Here is a 23,166-nt window from a genome sequence, read left to right as displayed (position 1 = left end):
CCATAAAATACTGGTGCTGATGCTGAGAAAGGGAGGGGAGCAGCAGTGTGTGTGTGTGTGTAGGAGAAAGGGAGGAACTCCCTGCTAGGCTGCCCTGCTCCATCGTGAGTAGCATCAAGTTAGACATAGAAATACAAAGGCATTGCAGACAGCAAAGGAAGTGAGGACTTCAAAATAAAACAGGGTGTGGTAGATGATACAAAAAAATGTCCCAAAAATGTAATTTCCAACTTTGCAAATAAAGAAAGCATAACGTGCAAAATGTTAAATTGTTACTGAAACTAATTCAAAGTCACAAACTACAATAATAAGAAAAATTAATGCTGTACTAAAAAAAATGCTTCTATATAAACACAAATGAATACAAATTCTGCTGAACAATAATTTTAAAAATAGCTATATAATTTTCTATAATGATATATAAGGTTTGTCTTTTATTACCAACATGTACTTTTTTTAATTTAATGAAAAAGTATTACTATTTTGTTTTGGTGCTTCTGCATTGCTATTCAATAATATAATAACAATAATAATAATACACCAGAATAATTCTTCCATGTATACTTGGTTTAGAAAATGAATTTAGGATATAAACATGCATTCATTTTCTTCAACTTGATGCTCTTATTTTGTTTCATGGCCGGAAACAGAAAGTGTTTAGTATGCGCCTCTTGATAGTAGTTGCAGCCAGTCTGTTACCAGCAGCAGAGTGCAGAGTGGAGGAGCAAGAAGGTGTGATGGAAGAGAGAAACTAAGTCTTATTATCAGAATAGGAGCAAAGAAAGACTTGAAGGAAGGAAGGATTTCATGGATCTCCTGTTGGGATCCGGGGCATCATCTCTGATCTTGGAGATGACTTGAATGGATGTGAATGAAGCAAAGTGATTGAAGAGGTGGAAGGAAAAAGACATTAACCGTTTTTCACTCACTAGAAAAAACTTGTGTCCATGTGAAAATGGCCCACAAGCAAGATTAAACTCGCCAAAATTGGTGTTTTTGGGGTTGGAACGCAACAAAGAGCATGGCCATCAACACGGACGTAGACTTCCTCAAGTCCAACCTGGGAGAAGGCGGAGAAGGGGGCGCCCAGCTGGCCGACTTCCAGGAGACCGAGAAGCTGCTGGCGGTGACCACCGAGCCCGGAGGACACGGGCTCAAGATGTCCTCCTCCTTCTCGGTCAACATGGACCACCAGGCCAAGGGTCTGGAGGGCGACCACAACGGCCACGGCATGAACGTGAGATCGGGCTCCGCCGGGCAGCTGGTGGCCGCCGCGCCCCTCTCCCCGTCCAAAGTCAGCCTGAGCCGCTCCTCCACCGGCAACGCTGCCGTGCAGGAGAGCCCCAAGCCCCGGGACTACCTGATCCTGGTCATCGTGTCCTGCTTCTTCCCCGTGTGGCCCGTCAGCATCGTGGCTCTGGTCTACTCCATCATGGTGAGTGACAGCTGAGCCCGCACATCTTCTCCAACGCGAAAATGCCACATAAGCAACTTTACAAGTCGGGTATCTCTCAATGCATATATTGTACAAGTACACAATATTGCATATGTCTTCCGTAAAAGTACATTATGATTCCTTTATCTTACTGGAAAAGTACATTATGATAATGGAATTTTACTGTAAAAGTACACTATAATGACTGCATCACATTGTAAAGGTACACTGATCTTACAATAAAAGATGAATGTACCTTACTGTAAAAGTATGCAGAGTACATCTCACTGTAAAAGTACAAAAAATGCATGCATCCTACTGCAAAAGTACACTGTAATGTAAAAATAGAAGAATGCATCATCACATAACTATAAAAGTACACTGTGATGAATACTGTATATCCTAGTATAAAAGTACACTATGATGAATATATCCTAGTGTAAATGTACACTAGGGTCTTACAGTAAAAGTACACCATGATGTATATATATCCTAGTATAAAAGTACACCATGATCTTACAGTAAAAGTACACTATGACGAATATATCGTAGTGTAAAAGTATACTGTGATCTTACAGTAAAAGTACACTATGATGAATATATCCTAGTGTAAAAGTACACCATGATCTTACAATAAAAGGTACACTATGACGAATATGTCCTTGTGTAAAAGTACACTATGATTTTACAGTAAAAGTACACTATGACAAATATATCCTAGTGTAAAAAGTACATCATGATCTTACAGTAAAAGTACACTATGACAAATATATCCTAGTGTAAAAAGTACACCATGATCTTACAGTAAAAGTACACTATGATGAAGATATCCTAGTGTAAAAGTACACCATGATCTTGCAGTAAAAGTACACTATGACGAATATATCCTAGTGTAAAAAGTACACCATGATCTTAGAGTAAAAGTACACTATGACGAATATATCCTAGTGTAAAAAGTACACCATGATCTTACAGCAAAAGTACACTATGATGAATATATCCTAGTGAAAAGTACACCATGATCTTACAGCCAAAGTACACTATGATGAATATATCCTAGTATAAAAGCACACTATATTACAGTAAAAATACGTGTATGTGCCTTACTGTAAAAAGTACATTATCATGAATATATTTTACTGTAAAAGTACACAGTAAAACAAGATTATTAAATAATAATTAGCATTCCCCTTCCCCTTCACTTTTATTTTGGTTTTGAGTCAATGTTGAAATGTTTTACTGCACTTCCTCTTCGCCTCCAGCGAAAACATCAGCTTTACAGATGCCACATCTGTTGAGCATGCGGCATCGTTGTAGTCATGTAGCTGACTTTCAAGCAGTAGGGGTAAAAATCATAAAATCATCACTTTTTTTATTTTATTTATTTTTTACAATGTGTAGTGTACTATATACCGACATCCCCCATGCGTTACTTGATGTAGTACCGGGACTGACCTGTGAGAGGCAGCAATGTGCTGTTGACCAGCTAGACTACTGTAAACTAAAAGTAATTAGCACTAGCTAGCCTATTGCTAATTCCATCACAGGGGAAATGTAATTTTTCTTTTCTTTGTTGTTTCTGTCCTTTGATGACATGATGAAGGGCTGGGAGCATAAATTCATGGTAATGACCAGAAAATCTGGTGTGCTGGCTACATTACATTACAAGCATCATCATCCAATGGAGAACCCACTGACATTCAGAAGTCAGATGTTTCTTACTAGCTGAGTGTGTGTGTGTGTGAGAGAGAGAGAGAGAGAGAGAGTGATTGAGGCACTGACAGAGAGCCGCTGGATGGAAAGTGAAGGAGAAGGAAACAAGATCGGGCCAGTAACTCAATAGAAGGTGAGAGAAGTCAATTTAGTTTCTGTGCTGCTGAGGGCAGATTGCAGCAGTTTGCAGGCAGCCGAGTACAAGCAACATTCCCTACAAGGGACAGACGGGCGGGCGGAGGAGGAACAGCAAATGGACCATGATGCAGTTCCTATCACAGGAATTGAATCAGATAACACAGTGGTGTCCGATCCAGTGAGGGAGAACACATGTTTACAACACTGCAAATCAGTACATCTAAAAGTAACGCGATTAGCGTAAAAAAGGGGCTCCAATTGCAGGTAGCACTGAATGGTCATGCAGGTGGAACACACTCACAGTGAGCATGAGTGCTCCATAGCATGAGTGCTCTATGCTCCATGGGCAAGGTATGTTGGCTCATGCACATGCACATGGATGTAGAACATAGGAAGGTTTATTTTCTTTCTCTGTAATTCGCTACATCCTACCTACATACTCCATAGTAGAAAAAAAACACAAGCCTGATCGGGCTTTACACAACCTAATATTAGAGCTTAATGGAAATGTAACCTGACAACATGACAGAAAGACCCCCCCCCCAAAAAGAACACAGACATCTGTGTTACATCTACTGGCAGCGGGACCACCAGCAAACGGCAACCTTGCATTGTTTCAGGCGGCAGACAGATGCTCTCTGGTGGTGAAGCTAACACTGAAGATGTGCAGCCAATTACAGGATTAGTGAGGCGGGGGTGATAGGTTTTAACTGCCAAGTCCAGCCTATCCCAATAATGGCAAGGGCCGAGCTGCAGTGGGGCGTTATTGCACGCTCTGCAGATTTTGCCGGTGAAATATGGCTTCAGTGGATAGATGTGTGTGTGTGTGTGTGTGAGAGAGAGAGAGAGAGAGAGAGAGAGTCTGTGTGTGCAAGTGCAGGTGAATGAGTTCTGAGATATTTTGAGGTGGCTAGAAAATATTCATTCATTCATTCATTCATTCATTTTCTACCGCTTATCCTCACGAGGGTCACGGTGGGTGCTGGAGCCTATCCCAGCTGCCGTCGGGCGAGAGGCGGGGTACACCCTGGACTGATCGCCAGCCAATCATAGGGCACATATAGACAAACAACCATTCACACTCACATTCATACCTATGGACAATTTGGAGTCGCTAATTAAGCTAGCATGTTTTTGGAATGTGGGAGGAAACCGGAGTACCCGGAGAAAACCCACGCATGCACGGGGAGAACATGCAAACACCACACAGAGATGGCCGAGGGTGGAATCGAACTCGGGTCTCCTAGCTGTGAGGCCAGAGTGGTAACCACTCTTCCACCGTGCAGCTCATACCTATGGACAATTTTGAGTCGCCAATTAACCTAGCATGTTTTTGGGATGTGGGAGGAAACTGGAGTCCCCGGAGAAAACCCACGCATGCACTTGGAGAACATGCAAACTCCACACAGAGATGGCCGAGGGTGGAATTGAACTCAGGTCTCCTAGCTGTGAGGCTAACCACTCGGCCGCCGTGCACCCATCCATCCCAACATATGCAAATAAATATACAATTGTTACTTTAGTGGCTACTTTTTGGCTTATCCATTCATTTTCGATGCCGCTTATCCTCACTAGTGTCGCATCATATATTGTAATCCAATTCAGTTCAGTTGCTTTTGTCGCCCATGATAACTTATAATGTACAATGATACGAGTTAAATGTAAGCTTATGTGCTTTCATCTAATTAAGATGTACTGCTGTCTGCACTTTGTTTCAACTTCTCAAATGAATCAGCCAAAGTTTCCCCGACAGAAGCTTCCTTTCCCCACATTAGTGTGACAAATGTGCTTTGTACTGTCAGATGCATTCTGTGGTTATTATGAGGACATTGCATTAGGTTACTGTGAAACGTGATCATCTAAACAAGCCTGCCTGACTCTTAAATTTGGTTGGTATGTTCCTACTGGAGTAAGGTTCCATCATAATTTACCATTAGGCTGACAATTAGCGGCCCACCCTATACAGACCTTAATGTTATGCAAAAGAGTTTTGGTTGCTTGAGTTTTTTTTTTTTATGGTAAAGTTGTGTGATTGTATGCGAGGAATAGGGTGTGGGGTCAGATGGAGAATGGATAGTATCCGGGGAGCAAATGGTGTGAATGGAGCTGACTCAGTCCCATCAATGCACCACAGTAAACTCTGAGTCCAATTATAATTTATGAGCTCCAATGCATTTTATTGCTCCCAAGAATGAGAGCGGTGCCATCGTGCGTCGAGCAGATTTGATCATCAGACCACAGAGTGGTTTGCAATTTTAATGGAGGTTTTAATGTAACAACAGTGAGCCTGAAAGCCCTGCTTGCGGCCCCTAAAGGCTTCTCAACACCCAGCCAGAGAAAATACGATAACCAACTTTGGGTGTTCCTCCAAGACTATATTTACATTATCTGTCCTTCAATAAACTGACAGCTGTTTTTTGTCCATAGAGTTTACTAACTTTCATAAACTATCTACACATTTAGACAGACATTTGCAGAATATATATGCCAATTGATTTAAAATCAAAACAGACCAAGCAGAAACAAACTAGCCTTTTGCTGTGTTCCTTCCCACTAACCAGGCTGCTGCTGGACTTCAATTATTAATGACAAGAGAGAAGAGGAACATTTACTCACTTAGCCGCCTCCCCCTGCTGCAGCCACATGACCGTGTGTGTGTGTGTGTGTGTGGGTGAGATGTGTCTAGATCAATACACACTCCTTTGGGACTGTCTTTGCACTGTTCATGTTGCACAACTGCAGGTGAGAGGTTCTGTGACTTTACAGAACGTCATACTTTTACTGCCCTACCTTCTTCCAAAATGCATCAATGATTCTGGGCCATAATAATACAAATATTGTGAAATGAATACTTACATATATTGTTGGAGTAGAGGTGCCAAACTAGTCCCCTCCTGGCAACAAAAGACCCCCAAGGACACACATACACACACCACAGACAAAATATGGAAACTTCGCCAAAAATGTAGAATTGAAAAAAAAGCATAAAAAAAGCATTTTGAAATGTCGGTGAAATGTATAAAAACAACAAAGTAGTCCAGTTGTCGCTCTTCAAATGTTGTGGACTACTATGACCTGGATTCCAGAGACTCTCTACAGACATATATAATGCATTTACTTTGATAATTCATCATTTCTTTTAAGCACCACGGACAGTTCCCGTAGTCTTGCATAACAGGTGTACTAAGCACATTAATGGGAGGATTACTGGTTTTCACATTGGGTTACTTAACTAGACAAATAAAATAAAGCTACTAAATCAATCAAATTTAATTACACAACATTTCACAACTATGTTTCCTGAACTTTTGCGATCATAGCATTGCTTGTTGTGGTAATACCTTGTGTTTTCATGTCTTACCAGTCCAGAAACAGTCTGCAAGCAGGGGACGTGGACGGGGCCAGGAGGCTTGGTCGACTGGCTCGTCTGCTCAGTATCGTTTCCATCGTGCTGGGTGTGGTCGCCATCATTGTCTACGTCTCACTTTCAGGTACAACAAGAGAAACAAAATAAAACATTTGGTGAGGCACAGTGGAAAATCTGTTACATGTGTAAAAATGTGGATAGCAATGAGTAAATAAATAATAGATTATAAATTGTGTATTCTCATGGAAGTTAAGTGATGACTGATTACTGAATGCCAGTTGACACTTTTTAACTTCAACGATCACAAATGTAAACATATAAAAACAATACATTACGTAGTCACCGTCAACTTGAATGACACGTGAGAGAGTCGCTTGTGTGATGTCAGAAGTTGAATGTCATAGATCAAATTTTGATCTGTAGTTCTTCAAGGCAAGAGGAGATTCCACTGTGCATGACGGATAGTTCCCAATGATGTATATGTTGGCACTCACAAAGCAAGTGTTGAACAACAAATGATAGCTGTTGCATTATGACAGCAGGGTGATATATGACCACCTTACAAGCATGTTTTTGTCAACTCAGCACGTTTTTTAAAGCTTGCAACGGTACGTGTGTGTGTATGTGTGATATTTGATTTATCACTGAGTAAGTGCAATGGGCTGAATGCGCAGTTGTTTTTAGTTAATCGCTGTTTTTCCCCTCTCTTTTCTTTTGACAGTTTTCCAGACCTGAGGGAAAACCAAAAACAGCCCAGTGAAGGCCAAAGCACGAATGCAACAAGAAGAAAAGCCCCTTACAAAAAATATATCCATAAAAGATGATTACTTCCTTTATTTCTACCATATTGTAATTATGACATCATGACGTTCCGGAAGCAATAGGCAACCAATGAGATTGATACTGCATGCATAACAATCCACTAACATTTGCTTGAGCCAAAAAAATGAAAACATAAAAAAAAGACTAATGCAACACTGTCAAGACGAGAAAAGACAAGATACTTCAGAAAAATAGGGGCACAGGATCTGATTTTGGATTCAACTCCTAAATGAAGCTGATGATGGATGAGACTTTTTCTACATCTGTGATGGAACACTTTCTGTTGGGACTTCAATATATGGACGGCAGCATATAATCCTCCTATATTCCTGCTGCATTCAAGTCATCTGAAACACGGACGCATTAGAGATGTACATTTTATAATGCGTTATGTCAAGTAGCGTCTGTTAAGATGACCGAGGTTGCCTGCGAAGGGGGAAGTGGACGATAAACCTGAAGGTGGACATTGAAAATTGATTGACATTGAATGAAAAGTCAGTTTTTCCTGAATGGCTGACTTGTTATCATCTCTATATTATTCTTGCTTTGTGCTTGCAAGGACACATGCACCATTGACTAGTTTTCACCTAAATTCTTTTCCAGCATACATGAGCTGCACCTAACACCATTTTCTTGCTCCACTTCTTCACCTTGTGCCCTTAATGTACGTTTATGACCTTTTTACTTGTCTTATATCACCACTGCTTTGTGTAATATTGTTACCATGGATGTACAACCATTACACTGAATGTTTTTCTTAGGTAGGTATGAAACCTATTCATAAGCGGGTAATATATACGCAATATGTATGCATGATGTATGTATTTTTTTTTTAAATGAATGGGTTTATAAGGTTTACCTTGATTTCAAAATTCCAATTCAAGAGATAGTGTGTTTTACATCACTTGGGACACACAAACACACACATACACACCATATGTACAACAAATAAAAGCACAGGGTCAGTCTTTGGTACACTCATATGCTTTCTCAGCAGGAATAATTATCTCAGATCCTTACAAATTCTATTTATAAAACTATGCAACCAATTCCAGAATGATAAGTTATGAAATACTGACTTTATAGCTATGTTAACTCCTGAATAGAACAGACTCCATTGCAATGTATTCTTAATGAAAACATCCATAAATAGCCTTAATCCAAAGATCCACTTTGTTTAGTGCAAAACGTATGGTATACATGAATCCTAAGTGGAATTTAAGCATTTCTAAGATCATATTGGTGGTGTTGTATTTGCACCGATGCAAATATTAATGCACTGGTAAAACATTTTTAGTTGTTTTTTTACATATATTACCTTTCCTCATGGTGTACTGATTGTGTCCGATTTCATCTTTGTGGTGTACATTTTGCATGTTTGGAATAAATGTTACCATGCATGGCTAATGTTCTCTGGCTTGGAGCTGTTGTGAAGCTATCAGAAGCTGTAACCTAAGTATAAAACTGAAATTCTTGTACTAATATAGTCCCAGCAATCTATAATCTTCATTTTGCAGTGAGTCACTGCTTACAATGCATGTGTATGTTTGTCCAATCAAAATGTGTTTCCATTGCAATGTAAAAGCCCTGCCCAGGGCTTTCAGAAACAGCAGTGCTGGCCCATGTCATGTAAACGCAATTATCAATTGACCTGTTTCTTTATCCAATCAGATTTCCGATTGGCTTCACGAGTGACATCAGCATTTTTCCATGCTCTGATTGGTTTATCTGCTTGTTCAGAATTCTGAAAGCGTATGCCTAACACTCAAAGTTACCAGTGCACTTGAAGGCATCATCACATGAACAGTGCAGTGCTTAATTGATTCTAGCCATGACACCCTCACTGCATTTTAGCCCACATATAATAATACTAGTATTTGGTGGAATCATTGTTGCCAACTACTAACCATATGATAAGACGGTTATACAGGAAACAAATCAGATTCTGTTCTTTTTGCCAAATTACAAGTTATAATTTATTGCCGTATTATACCCAGCAGCCATGAGAGCAATGTGTGTACTGCCGTCCTTTGTCACAATTAATTTATGGTCATCATCACATTTTTCCTCTTTGCCATCAGTGGTAAGGAATGGCAGTGATGGTGTTGTGAATGTCTCTGCATGTGTGATCTCCAGCTCACCCTACACAGTGAATGGGACAAATGGTATAGACAGTTGGAAGAATGGATGGAAAACTTCAACGACACTCATAATTAAGAGTGCATAACGGATAGGCAGATGCAACAGTTGACCAATCAACAAACATATGTGGTCCTGATTGATTTGTGTCATCTATGATGTGGCCCGAGGAACCCAGAACAGAATTTATGAAGTCTCTTTGAAAGTGACTGACCTTGCCATGTAACCTGTCACCTGGAGGATCTTCATCAACTCAGTGAACAGCTCCAAAAGAATAGCTGATACAGTATTTGTGACACTGTGACGACGTTATCTGGTAGAGTGGAGACAACTGGTTATTCAAATGGCACAAACATGCAGGAGATGATTTGTAAAAAGGGGAAGAAAATATAAACAAAAGGTTGTAAGGCACCTAAATGACTTCCTGTGACTGACAATGGATTCAGCGTGGAAGAAGTTTTGAATGTGTAGTCTTCAATAAAATGTAGGAACATAAAAATACTTGGTATAATGAATTATGATTGCAACATCCAACATTTTAGGTGATGGGTTTCACATAATGTTCAAAATAAGTGGATATGAATAATTTATTGAGTCACATTTAAAAGCCCAAAATGAGCTTTTCATCTTGCACCATCAATTAAAAAGGACCATTCAAATAAAAATAATCCCAATGTGAAAAAAAGAAAAAGAACACAATCGGATGTTTCCTCATTCATTTCTCAGTACAATGTCTCTTTGAGAGTGTTATTATAATATAAGTTTTTAAAATTAGTACTTTTGTTTCCCGTGTCTTGTTGCTGGGAATGATCCACCCAAAAGCCAGTAGTCCATCTGCCCCAAAGCTAGATACAAAGTTCAGTAGCTCCTGTTGGTGGAGTTTGGTGGTTGAATGAACCTACTGTCTTTGTGCTCAGGAGCCTCCAGGGTCCTCAACCACTGAGTCACTATCCTGGGAGGCCTACACTACAATGAACTGATCCGTCCTCTCTTTAATTATATTCAGTGAAATGCGTAGAGCAAGAGGAGAATGGTGCAGACGCCAATCACAGTGCCGAGGATGAGGGAGTCCCGTCTCTTCCGGAGGTTGATTCGCTGGATGAGATTGTTGATGGCTGGGAAACGGTCTTGGGGAGCAAGAATTAAGGACGATTTCGAATGATCACGTTAAAAACAAAACAAAAGCACAATTTCAGTTTCACATACATCCAATCATCATTTGAGCAGTTTTTTTAGCAAGGCAGCTCAGAGCATGTTATTCCTTGATGCTATGTTGATCATTAGTACATTGTACACGCTGTTTCTACTGACACCTAGTGGCCAGTAGACTACAGTTCATCAAAATCTTGAATTGCCTTAAATAGTTTTTGCATTTTTGTACTTTTTTTGTGCTTGAAAATGCTTAATTCAGGCCAAGACTATGTAACATTTGCTTAAATATGCATGTATTTTAACTAACAATGCACAGTACATAATCACAAAACATAATTTATTCATTAATAATTTTTTGAAACCCAATAGAGTGAGGGAGCAATTTTTGAACCGCACGACTGTACTCCAACTAACATAAAAATGCAGAGGTGATTCAAGCACTTGGAATTGGGAGTTGAATATTTTAATTCAGCCCCAGATTAAAAAAAATATATATATATTTATATATATATCAGGGGTGGGCAAACTACGGCCCGGGGGCCACATATATAATATTATTGTTATATTTGCATATTTTACATAATAATAATATAATAATTATTATTTAAATTTTATTGTAATTATTATAATATTTTATTATTTTTAAAATGTTTAAATATAAATATAAAATAATAAATAATAATAGCAGATTGCATGACAATTTTACAGATACAATAATACCAGGTGGACTGTTACGTGTAAAATATATAGTCTGCCCCCCCCCGTAAATTTTGTCATATCAATGCGGCCCGCGAGTCAAAAAGTTTGCCCACCCCTGATATATATGGAACTTGAGTCTCTACAGCATAAAAAGGATACTCGCAAGCGTGTTGACTCGGCTCTGTATGGACTTCAGCATGCCCCTTTGGGATGTCATATTCTCCTTGGTCGCCATGGCAATACTACCAAGAGAAATGCAAAAAAACATGAATTACTGTTAATCAAATAATATTCACTTTAGTTTATTTAGAAGCCAAAAGACAAAGACTTAGTCTAACAGTTTCACTACAGCTGTTTTGAATGCAAAGTGGACAGACAGTCAGCACTGAACACAGGGGACCAACTTCCACCCCAGCGAGGCGGCCTCCCCCAGGAAGCATTAAAACAAAGTCAAAGTAATCTTTACAGCGTTCAAGAGCAGCATGTCAAAAACAGTGGCAGTAACACCTGTGTCGTGTTGTGTTATGCAAGGTTGTGTATCTTCCTGAGGGTAGCAGCTGCTGAGGGGGACAGTAAAGTCCCCAGGCAATGTGAAGGAGGGGAGGGATCAGGTTTTCCTCAGTCAGGTAGTGACACTTGCTGACAGCAGCAACTTCCAACAGGATTTCTTTCAGTATGGACTGCCTCATTGAAATTGGAGCTGAAGCATGCTTTGATGGAATCAGTTACCACTTTGTTTTCAATGGGTACCGAAATCAATGCGTTCAATTTAAATTGCCATAATATATTGTTGTGAACTAACGGTTGGAAGGAATATGAAACGGTAAAAAGAAAAGTAACAAACATGTAAAAATCATTAAAATTTTAAGTGATTTTTGTAGAGATCTGTACAAAATGCAAAGTGCACTTTAACTTCCAACTGCACCATCTTCCAGCAACATGACCTATCAAACTATGTAGCCAAAAGAAATCAAATATTGATAGCTAGAGATACAGTATATAGTTAAATTGTTAAAAAATGATGTGCAGTGTGTGTGTGCGCTAGCAGTTTGCTATTTCAGTGACAAAAGCCACTAATCAAGACTGCTGTAGAACCGAGTCCCATAGGAGCCATCACTTCCAAGCTCCAATGTATTTGTAATTTGGGCAGGCCCGAGGGGAGGAGAAAGGAACGAGGACTGGGGGAGAAATTTATGATACCGCTACAAAAGTGAAATGACAGGAGCTATTTATTGTATCAAGATACAAGTAACATTCATTTTCAGCATAGACAACATAAGGGGGCCTGCATTTTGAGCACTTTGATAGTGGATGTGTATAAAAGCTTCCCGGCTCAGGATCCAGGTCTCAGTTGATTTCAAAAAATAAATAGCAGACTTGAACAATAATATAGGATTTGAGAGTTAATAGCATCGTGCTTAGGTCATGCAAACAAAATTTAAAATGCACCTGCATTGTTTTGAGACTCCGCTAAATTAAAAAAGTGTGTTTATCCAGTCCTGCCATTGTAGTTTTCTATGGTCAACTCAATATTGTGTATAATAAAGTTGTTTATACAAAAGCTAAGCCGTTTACTGCATCAAAAATGAACTAACTGTGACCTTAATGCTGGGGTAGGTACCAAACCATGAGGATACCCTACCGTTACGCCCCTACTTGTAGGTATGAAATACTGATGGACTCATCACTTACCTTATTGTGTCATCCATCAGTCTGTCCGAACTGCAGATGGAAGAGAAGACGTGTTAGTCATCAACAATAAGCAGAGTTATTTGTTTCCAGAGAATATGGCAATCCATGCATGTCCAAAAAAAGACCCAACTTTTGTGTTTCCAACAGTGGGTTTTGCCATTTTAGGTTGCTCAAAACAGTCTATAACCTAATTGGAATCTATTTAGGTCAAGTAAAACCAACATTGCACATATTGTATTACGTGGATGATCAGTAATTTGCATTTAACAACTCCTCGATGTCATGCTTAATGTGCAGTTCCTGTTACGCGTCTAATGTGATTTTGAGTGTAATTAAAGGCTGGAGACCTCTCCCATTTCTAAGTAACGACATTATTTCTATCCTACACCAAACATCTTTAACTTTTGACTTGAAAATTAAGAAGTCACTGTTGTACTGTTATCGTATGAAAATAAAGAACTGGCTAAACAGTTGTCTGTTTTGGAAGTCTACCAACATCATGGTTGGTTCCATGTTGATTTTTGAAATGGTCCCGCGGGTTGGATGAAGTAGCAGTCTGGCATGAACGTGGAACTTGACACCTGTGACATAACTGAACGTTTGGAATTACGACATAAAAGCCAACTTCAGTCATCCATCTCAGGGGGCAATTGTGCAACATATTGGAAGAATATGTAAAAAAAACAATGCTGGAAAACATGAATGTCCTCTTTTTGACAGGAAGTAGGACCACTATCATTAAGCTGTTCCGCCAGGAACCTTTAATGGACCTACCTCTTCTTCGCTCTGGTTTATTCATGAACACTAAGCTTTACAGCCAAGAGATGGAAAAACAGATACAAAGGACGGAAGCCATAGATGAGAATCACAGATTAAGGTACAAGGATAGACAGCACTTAGACTCAGTCTAATAAGTAAACACCACCACTATTGAAGTAAACGAGCGTGGGTGAATCTTACTTATACTTTTCTCCTGCTCTACATACACGTGAGACTGTTGTTCAGGCTAATACAATATTTTAGATATCATCTCTCCAGGCATTAGTTCCTGTATAATGGCATTAACAGGATCAATCAAGTGGAAATCAATCCGCATCTTCAATATCCTATTTCCTCTCCCCTCTATGGTCTGGGGAAGCCCTATAAGACTGGATGTGGTTCAATGACATCATTTTATTATCAGAACTCTGATACATTGTACTGGCACAAGAGTTTGGCCAATGGAAAAACTGTTGTATCATGATCAGAGGTTATAATACTTTTTTATGTGGTAGATTTGGCTGGGAAAACTTTACAGACATACACAATGAAATATGAATTCGGTTAGTAGACAGAATATCAATTTTGCAACACAAAATTATTTCCAGCGCCCCAAAACAATATTTTGAAAGAGTATCCAGTGGTTCCCCACACATTCATGGTCAGAAATATACAGCAACCCTCCAAAAATGGGTTGTTTTTCTAGCAGAACACAGATCTCATTCACCATAAGTTGGTAAAAAGTTCTTAAAACATGATAATTCAGGGAAAATACAGCTTGCACATTGACAGCTCACAATTTTGACATGTTTATGAATTTATGCTTCACTGAACCTGGTCAAGTGTTGAGTTTTCGCATTTTGTTCAGTGGTCCTTGAAAGCATCACAGTTGTGTGCTGTGACTGGCTACACCGTGACATTGTTCATCAATCTGTTAATCAATCATCTGTCATTACTAGGAGTGTCACAAGACACTCGGGTTACGAGACAAAACGATACATGAGATGATATATTAACATTATTTTTCAGAAAGGTACAATGAAAAAAATATAAAAATATATATATGACACTATTTATGTTACCTTGCATTGTGCCTCACAAGATAAAGAAACTGAAGGAGTGACAAAAGGGCTCACTCCGTTCTTGCCGTTGCTCTATGTAACAAACATGTCAAGGTGCTGAAACAAATGCAGTGAACTCTCTTCTTGCCGGTTTGGAGGTGGGAGATGAGGAGAACAGACACGCATACACATGACTAACTATCACGTTCATTTTCATTTATGGTGTGATAAATGCATTCATTATCACTCCAGGCCTAGTTTTTTTCTGCATTAAAAATCTTGTCACGTTTTTTAGAAAATCGGAACAAAAGCAAAGTTTAATAATTTTTCTGTTTTTAATAAATGCGTTTTATTTTATTTTTTTTGAAAACCTGATGCGGCCCAGCCTCGCCCAGACCCTAGCTCCAGTGGCCCCCAAGTAAATTGAGTTTGAGACCCCTGCTATAGTACATGGTGGGAACTTACTTTCTCAGGTGCTCGTGTTCCTTCAGAAACAGCTCTGTTCTTCTGTTGTTGACTCCAGAGCCACTTTTGTACATCCTAAAACGGAAGCAGACATATTAGACACATTTCTGTCATTTAAAAAAAAAGTAAAGACAAAGTCATTGCATGTCCTCTGAGTCAAAGACATTGAACAGATGTTTGAATCCCCAAACATCTCAAACAAGAGACTACCCAAGGACACATTAAGTTGACTGTGTGTGTGTGTGTGTCACTACTGAGAGTCGTTTCCTGTTGCCACTGCATGATGCTGTGAATAATTAAAGAAAGTGGCATGTGGATCTATTCCGTGTGGGGTCACTATTATACACAAGAAGTTTTGTGAAGATTTGACCTTGTGGAGCTTCCATTACAAATCCTCAAGTGTTCATGCCGGATAAAAAAGATCATATGTACTAGACAGCGGACACCTACAGCTTTATCTTACATTATCATTGTGACCTTTTCTTTTAACATCACTTAAACCATTCCTGACAAAAAAAAAAAAGAAGCCCTGGCATAACTGCTGCGTCGACCGGTTTCTATCAGATAGCAATCGGCGCCAATACCACTGCACTTCCTTGCATCTTCTTTTACAGTAAAAGGCTTCGAGTGGTTCACTGGTGACGCTTTAATGTGAAGCAGGGAGCAAGACCAAACGTCCACTTGCATTAGCAGTGACTTTAAACAAAAAAGGAGCAGGATTGAAAGAGATGCATTTCGAATGGCATTCCAATGGCAGTGCGGCACTAGTGCTTCAAATACTCACATGAGATTTGCTGAAACTGTGGAATGATGCTTTGCAGGCTGAAGCAATTTGTCGATATAGTCAACAACTTTGATTATAAAGATTAGTCGACAGAAATTTTTAATCGTCAATGTGTCTCTTCATAAAATTGACAGAACGCCATGGAGTCATTTGTTTATAAGAAAATGTATGAGGGCAAAAGGAAAGAAAAAAAATAGTGAGTCAGGAGCGAGAAGCGGAGTTACCAGAGATAAATAAGTAGTGGCAAGATTTTAATGAACATAAGCAAATCAGGTCAGTGACATGTAACTTTGCAAAGCTGAACTCGGGTTTGATGGCAGCACAACAGATTTGCATTAAAACGTGTTAAATAATAATAATAGTATTAATAAAAGTATTTTACAGGAACATATTTCACAAACCACCACTAGCAACTATTATATAGTTCTGGCAGCTGATGGAGATACTCACAAATACGGTGTTTTAATTGGTTGTTTGGGTACAAACTTTTAACAGGGCATGCAGGACAACAATGAGACTGTTGTTATAAAACAAAAAAGTCAAAATCCTCATAAAGTGAAGATATGGGATTTTTTTTATCATGTAGAGATAAAATTGTTAACAAGTCTGTGCCAAGCATAAAGAATGACCTCAGACCAAAACCGTTCAAATGTGCATTATCATCAGGAAAGGCATCACAGTAATCTGATTGGATTTCGCTAAGTGCTGTAATGGTCACCACATATTTTATATCGCTTTTTGCTGAGAAAGTTAGACACGTGTTTGGCTCGACATACATACTTTAAATCTTTCATATTAACACACAAGTGCTCTGTAAAAGAAAGTAGACGTGGATAAAAAAGGAATGATGGACAGAATAGTGCAGTTTTTCTGTGTGCACAACGGTACATCTCTGTTAACAAGATCACCCTGGTTTATATTCCCCTCATTATAATGATCCAAAGAATTTAAAACACTCATAAATAATAAATATGAGGCACAAAGGAGCACAGCCTTTAAATCAAATAGACACTGATTTTGCATATTACCCGTGAGCAGAAGATTAATACGGTTGAATTTTTTTCTTTTTATTATTGTCCTCCAAGAAAAAAATGCAAATCCATGAAAATAGTTACTACCACCATCGTGGATTAACATAAGGGGGGGGCTTACAATGGTGCAAATATTGTGAATGACGAACAGCGAACCAGACACACCCATTTCCATGATGCAACTCATCCATCAGCATCCAGCATCTAACTCATCCATTAAAAGCTGATAGGCACTACACTCTGATTGGTTTATGGTCATTTAAAGCAGGCCTACCCGCCTGCCAAATTAGAGCAAGACAAAAAGCAAGCAGAGAAAAAGGTGGTTTGGACGTGTGGCAAAAAAACAATTCTTTAAGTGGATACTGTACAGCAGGGGTCTCAAACTCAATTTACTTGGGGGGCCACTGGAGCTCGGGTCTGGGCGAGACTGGGCCGCATCAGGTTTTCCAAAAAATAAAAAAACGCATTTATTAAAAACAGAAAAATGAATAAACTTTGCTTTGGTTTCGATTTTCTACAAGAAAAGCTCTGATAAAACATTCCACTGTTCTCAAATATCTTACTTTTTATTTTTCTACACAAAATAAGATGAAAAATAAATAAACAAATCAAGAATAAAGAAAATCAATCAGTAATAAATACATAAATATAATAATATAATAAAACGGCAAATAATAAAAACTTAAGAAACCACATATAGTTGGTGGGTAGACTAATTATTTTTTCAGATTAAAATGAACAAAGCATTATTAGAGCCCTGTAGACATGACAAAATACAACTATAGTCACATTCATACTCTTTTCATTTACAACATATTGTGCAACTGCAGGGTCTTGAGACACATGCTAACTCGCAAACTAGAGCGTTAGCGACCTAAACGGTAGCCTTCAAGTTATTTCCTTTAAACTTAAATAGCCAAAAACTTACCACTCCCACACGGATAGGGAGGACAACATGAACATTAATCAAACGTAATAATTTTTTCTGGGTACATGATACCATACAGCATCCATATCAAACTTGCGCGGGCCGCACTAACATTAAACTTTCATATCAAGGCGGGGGCCTCAAACTAGCCGTGTGTTTGAGACCCCTGCTGTACAGCAATTGCATCCATTTCATTCCCAGCAAACCACCCAAAAAGGTTCTACTATTGTCGTACACTCACTGTAGTTGGGACATCCAACAAGCGGGACTGAAGCAAGGCTTCCTAAAAAGGGCAGCGATGCTGCCATTTAGACAGCAGCTACCCAGAATTCAGCTCTGCTTCATGCCGCTCTTATGAATGGAACAGCACGTGATTGATTTTGCTATTACAATCAGCCGTTGTCAGATGCGAAATACTGATGCAGTGTTTGCTAAACTGTCCAGCCGCTAGAATAAATGACACTGTGGCTGGTTTCTAAATCAATATTAGGTTGAACTGCTCTGATACCTAAAAGAAAGATTCCTGTGAAATGCATCTCTATTGCCATGATTTCTACTGCCCCCTGTCGAACAAAATAATAACTGCAGCAATAAAATTAAATACTGTCAATGCTGCCGCAGGAGTCCACATTTCTCACTCTTAATGTATCAGGCAGAGGTTTGAATATTTTGCTTGAGTTTTACTTAGTACATGAGCGGAAGACAACCTTAAAAAGAGCTCTACACAATCCTACACCGCCGCAAACTGAAACCACAATAATGAAAAATGCAGAATGATCATTACGTTAAAATGCCAGAGCTCATCTGATTGTGCCAGCGTCCCTATAGTTACCGCCAGTGCGCTTATAGGGTTTGTTTGTTAGCATCAGCCCACTACATTAGTCATCATTAGGCGGGAACACAAGCTCTTTTGTCTGCATTACATTCATAAGCGCTGACCTTATTAGCGGACTCTGTGGTACACCTCAGTAATGTCATTTAATGAGAATATCGAAGCATTGTATGTAGTGCTGACCTCGTGAGACGCCGTTAACGACCAGGTAGATTCTGATTGCTTGTGTGTATTGACCACCCATTAGCATGGACCGTGCGCTGATCAACAGTTTAATTACTTGTGTTGCAAACAGCGAGTCGACGTTACAATTTGGAATTATTTTGCATTAAGCCAGAGCAGGCGTGTCAGGCGGCTGCAGGAAGTCTGCATACTAAATGGATGGAGGCGATCGATAGGAATCCCGCAGTGTTCGCCGTATGTTCGCCACTGTGCCTTCCAGATCAATAAGCCATTACAAAGCAAATGACAAGAGTCATGGTCTGAGGGAACTCTCCAAACCATCACATTTCAATACACTCACTCACAACTGAGGCAATCTGGAGAGAGGACACGTTCTCAATACAAGGCCAGACTGAGTTGTGGGTTTCAGCGGGGGAAACATTCGTCAGGTGCACGCCTCCAGCAAGTAACATATGCAAGCACGAGGTAGCATCAGGGAGGAGGGTTAACTCACTTGGACATGTATCATATTTCCATCATTTCGACAAAAAGGCGGTGGAACTTTTACTTACTCGATGTCTTTTCTGACAGATCCTAAAAGGTCTTCTCTTTCCCGAATGGCTAAGAAGTTTCCTTTGGTTTTGTGGAATTCATGTGTGTAATCCTGTGTTGGGAAAATGAAGAGACATGGAATAAACATGAGTGAAAATTCAAGCATTGAATACATCCCACTTTACAAATGTCAAGGCCCTTGATTTGTGAATTTAATAGGCTGACAAACCTGTAGGATATCTCTGTGCCTCTGGAGTGTGTGCATTAGCGCAGCATTCAGGGACGCAGTGCCTGGGGCGTTAGTGTACTCCACCATCTTGTCATTTATTGCCGTCAGCTGACAAAAAAAATTAAATATGAACAGTTATGTAGTAATGTACCAATGCAAATGTTAAAGAACCATACAGAAAATTTGCATCAGGTAGCAGCAGATGTGCATTTTATACTAGCATCCCTATGCTTAAAAATGCTTAAAAATGCTAAATTCTGATCCAGTTCCCGAACTTTCACTTAGTAAAAAAGCTTGGGCAGAAATAACATGCTTATGAATAGTTGGGACTATGTAATGTATGACTGTGTATGATATGAATGTACTGTATTATACATAGCACGGCATATTACATCCCGCACACACATGTAGTAAGCTACACGTACAATGACATCGTGTCACATGCAATTACATTGCTAATGTGCTAATGTGTCCGTACGGCCAGCAAGTGTCTCTCATGGCAATTTTTACGTGTTTCAGTTTTTCCTGTTACTTTATGCTTTTTTGTTTCATTTTTCCACTGTAATTTTATATTTTTTTCCTACAGTGTGCTGTTCACGGGTCAATAAAAAATGCAGTCCACAAATGGCCCATGGGCCGCACTTTTTTCACCGTCAAGCAGGCTTCCACAGTGGACTCTTGTGATGACGAGTTGATGTGAACAAAGAATAGTTGCATGAGACTTGTATATTTATATACTGATGTGCCAAAATTACTCTCATTTTGTTCACTTTGTATGGACTTATTTCAGGAGCAAAGCAAAAATTTACACACCAGTGGTGCTTTTTTATTTTTCCTACTCGCAAAGTCCAATTTCTAGGCACATATGCAAGTGAATTAGTCACACTGTACAGCTCTGACATGAGATAAAAGTATAATGCGTGTAGGGGTAGTGTCCTCAATAGCCCAGTTTATCCCTGTTAAGGTTAATCTATGAGATTTTTCCCATGGAACGCTTCCAACTTGCCATGTTTTTTTTTTTTTTACATTACATTACTTTAATTATCATTTTCTAGCCTTCTACTTACCACAAATAATTCACTTACTTTAGCCAGCAGCTGCTCCATCTCCACTGACATAGTGTCAAACATCCTGTCCTGGGTAGAATTGTTGAGTAACGGTGTAGTATCAGATCTGGTAAAAGAAAGGTAAGACTAATAAAGAAAAATTGTAACTTTTATAACCTGTGATAAGTTATAATAAATCAGATCTCCTGTAAGCGCCCAATTAAATAACCACACTGTTACTTTTTTAGTAGATCCCATGTGAAACAATACAAACAAAATGCTATTGGATTATAAATGTGGATTCTACCAAACTAGGACTGGCAAATAAAATACAGCAGAACTGCGGTAAAGTGATGTTAAATGTTCATTTTTACATCCATCCATCCATTTTGTGTACCACTTAGCGTCACTAGGGTTGTGCTGCAGTCATTGTACATTTAAAACTGTAATTGTAAAACTATGATAAAGTGATTTGTATTAACATTTTTGACTATCTAGAACAAATTAACTGGATTGACATTATCCAGGTTTAGAGACAGCTACTTCCCCCTGGCCATCAGACTGCTGAATGCCAAATAAGCCCCTCTACCTGCCCACACGCAAAACTTAAATTATTGTTATTTATTCTAAATTATTTAAATTATTTGTACAAATTACTGTTTACACTGTACATTGTTCATAGTTGATGTCATCTATTTATTCTCCACATTATTATTTATTATTACATGGGAGCCAGGCAACGACATTCATTCATTCATTCATTTTCTACCGCTTTTCCTCACGAGGGTCGCGGGGGTGCTGGAGCCTATCCCAGCTGTCTTCGGGCATGAGGCGGGGTACACTCTGGACTGGTCACCAGCCAATCACAGGGCACATATAGACAAACAACCATTCACACTCACATTCATACCTATGGACAATTTGGAGTCGCCAGGCAACGACATTTTGTTGGCAATTTCACTGCTGTGTTATTGTGCAATGACAATAAAGAAAGTCTATATCTATGTCTATGTCTAAAATAACAGCAAAGGAAAGGAAACGACATGACAACTAAGGAAAACTAAAACTAAAACCAACTTAACATGCTTCACACCTCAGGAAAAATCATTGAGTCAAAAGCATAATTTTACAATTTTTTTGTAGAACTTGAATTGGTCTTATTTTGCACAAATAGTGTGTATTTGTAAAATGCATTCAGTAGAAGAAGCATTATATATTTATTGCACAACATTAGTTTGAGGCCGACATTGGTTTTGAGGACAATATCCATATGGGAGCCAATATCAAGCATCTCTACACATTAAACAAACGTCAAACAAAAATCCTTTGTCTATATTATAATATTATAATTATAATGTTATCCCCATCATCCATTGAACATCTCTGATCACCCTTTGGGACTTTGTATTCACATAACAACCTTGTTGAATATTCAGGGCCAAACACAGGCAATCATCCAAATGAGAGGAGCATCATCTTACGTGTCTCCTCGTCGTCCATCCCTGCAGCTGGTGTAGCTGGTGCACAGTTTGCTGAACGATACCAACTTCAGGTCCAGTTCGTTCTCCAACTGCCTGGCCTGTTTTCGTAGATCTGAAACACAAGACACCTACCGTTTGAAACTCGAAGATACTTCAACTAATAAGGTGTTGTTTTTATAAAACACATGCTATATGTTAGCTGATAGTCCGAATATCAAATCTGTTGATGCCCGAGTCTTTTATTCATTGACTGAAAAGAAATACGTTCAAGTTTTTTAGCGATTCGATTGCTAGCTTGTGGGCAGCAGCTATTGGAGACACGTAAGTTCGACATGTTAATACGCTAACACACAAAAATAAATGTTAATTCAATCGTGGGAGCGTTGATGGACTGTATACTTGAGTTTAAAGTCAAAATCAAATATCTTACCTTCCCAGTAGTTACTGCTTCCCATTCCTGCCATCTTTGTTTTTCTGAGACGTCATCAACTTCCGGATTTGTCATCAGAAGACAATTAAATAACTTATGCCGCCCTCTATCGACCATGTGTGGTAACACAGCCCTCCACTGAAAAAATGTACTTTCTTTTTGTAGTCAGAAAACAGTTTACTCAATATTTTTAATTTTGATGTTTATGATTTCGGGAATTGTTTTTTCATCATCTTTATATTCGATATA

At 39.0% G+C, this 23,166-nt stretch overlaps 2 protein-coding genes across 3 annotated transcripts; one reads left to right on the top strand and one right to left on the bottom strand.

Annotated features, from left to right (window-relative positions):
* The first annotated feature begins 51 nt into the window (after window positions 1-51).
* Window positions 52-8,882, top strand: trarg1a (trafficking regulator of GLUT4 (SLC2A4) 1a). Of its 2 annotated transcripts, XM_058080078.2 has the most exons (3): window positions 52-1,435; window positions 6,651-6,777; window positions 7,375-8,882. In XM_058080078.2, exons 1-3 carry the CDS (start codon window positions 1,022-1,024, stop codon window positions 7,386-7,388), a joined length of 555 nt encoding a protein of 184 aa, XP_057936061.2. In that variant the 5' UTR covers window positions 52-1,021; the 3' UTR covers window positions 7,389-8,882. The 2 variants fall into 2 exon arrangements, with proteins under 2 accessions (XP_057936061.2, XP_057936060.2); XM_058080077.2 differs by lacking the exon at window positions 7,375-8,882 and having other exon boundaries at window positions 6,651-6,800.
* Window positions 8,883-10,187: 1,305 nt separating this feature from the next.
* On the bottom strand, window positions 10,188-23,032 carry gosr1 (golgi SNAP receptor complex member 1). Its single transcript, XM_058080076.2, has 9 exons — window positions 22,918-23,032; window positions 22,488-22,599; window positions 21,046-21,133; window positions 19,961-20,068; window positions 19,752-19,843; window positions 15,443-15,517; window positions 13,158-13,187; window positions 11,625-11,707; window positions 10,188-10,741 (listed from the first exon to the last, which is right to left on the bottom strand). Exons 1-9 carry the CDS (start codon window positions 22,949-22,951, stop codon window positions 10,617-10,619), a joined length of 747 nt encoding a protein of 248 aa, XP_057936059.1. The 5' UTR covers window positions 22,952-23,032; the 3' UTR covers window positions 10,188-10,616.
* Between the last annotated feature and the right edge of the window lie 134 nt (window positions 23,033-23,166).

Source organism: Doryrhamphus excisus, linkage group LG8, assembly GCF_037039965.1.
Source record: "Doryrhamphus excisus strain RoL-2023G ecotype Guam linkage group LG8, RoL_Dexc_Guam_v1.1, whole genome shotgun sequence".
Classification (NCBI taxonomy): domain Eukaryota; kingdom Metazoa; phylum Chordata; class Actinopteri; order Syngnathiformes; family Syngnathidae; genus Doryrhamphus; species Doryrhamphus excisus.
Note: the sequence above shows the minus strand (reverse complement) of the source record. Positions and strands in the feature narration are given on the sequence as shown.

What these genes read in the sequence shown, in the direction of transcription:
- trarg1a (XM_058080077.2), top strand. Translation starts at nt 1,022, where the DNA reads ATGGCCATCAACACGGACGTAGACTTCCTCAAGTCCAACCTGGGAGAA. An exon ending in CTCTGGTCTACTCCATCATG is followed by an intron (nt 1,436 to 6,650) that starts GTGAGTGACAGC and finishes ATGTCTTACCAG; the next exon opens with TCCAGAAACAGTCTGCAAGC.
- gosr1 (XM_058080076.2), bottom strand. Translation starts at nt 22,951, where the DNA reads ATGGCAGGAATGGGAAGCAGTAACTACTGGGAAG. An exon ending in TGGAGCAGCTGCTGGCTAAA is followed by an intron (nt 20,069 to 21,045) that starts GTAAGTGAATTA and finishes TTTTTTTGTCAG; the next exon opens with CTGACGGCAATAAATGACAA. An exon ending in CTGATGGATGACACAATAAG is followed by an intron (nt 11,708 to 13,157) that starts GTAAGTGATGAG and finishes TTCTCTTGGTAG; the next exon opens with TATTGCCATGGCGACCAAGG.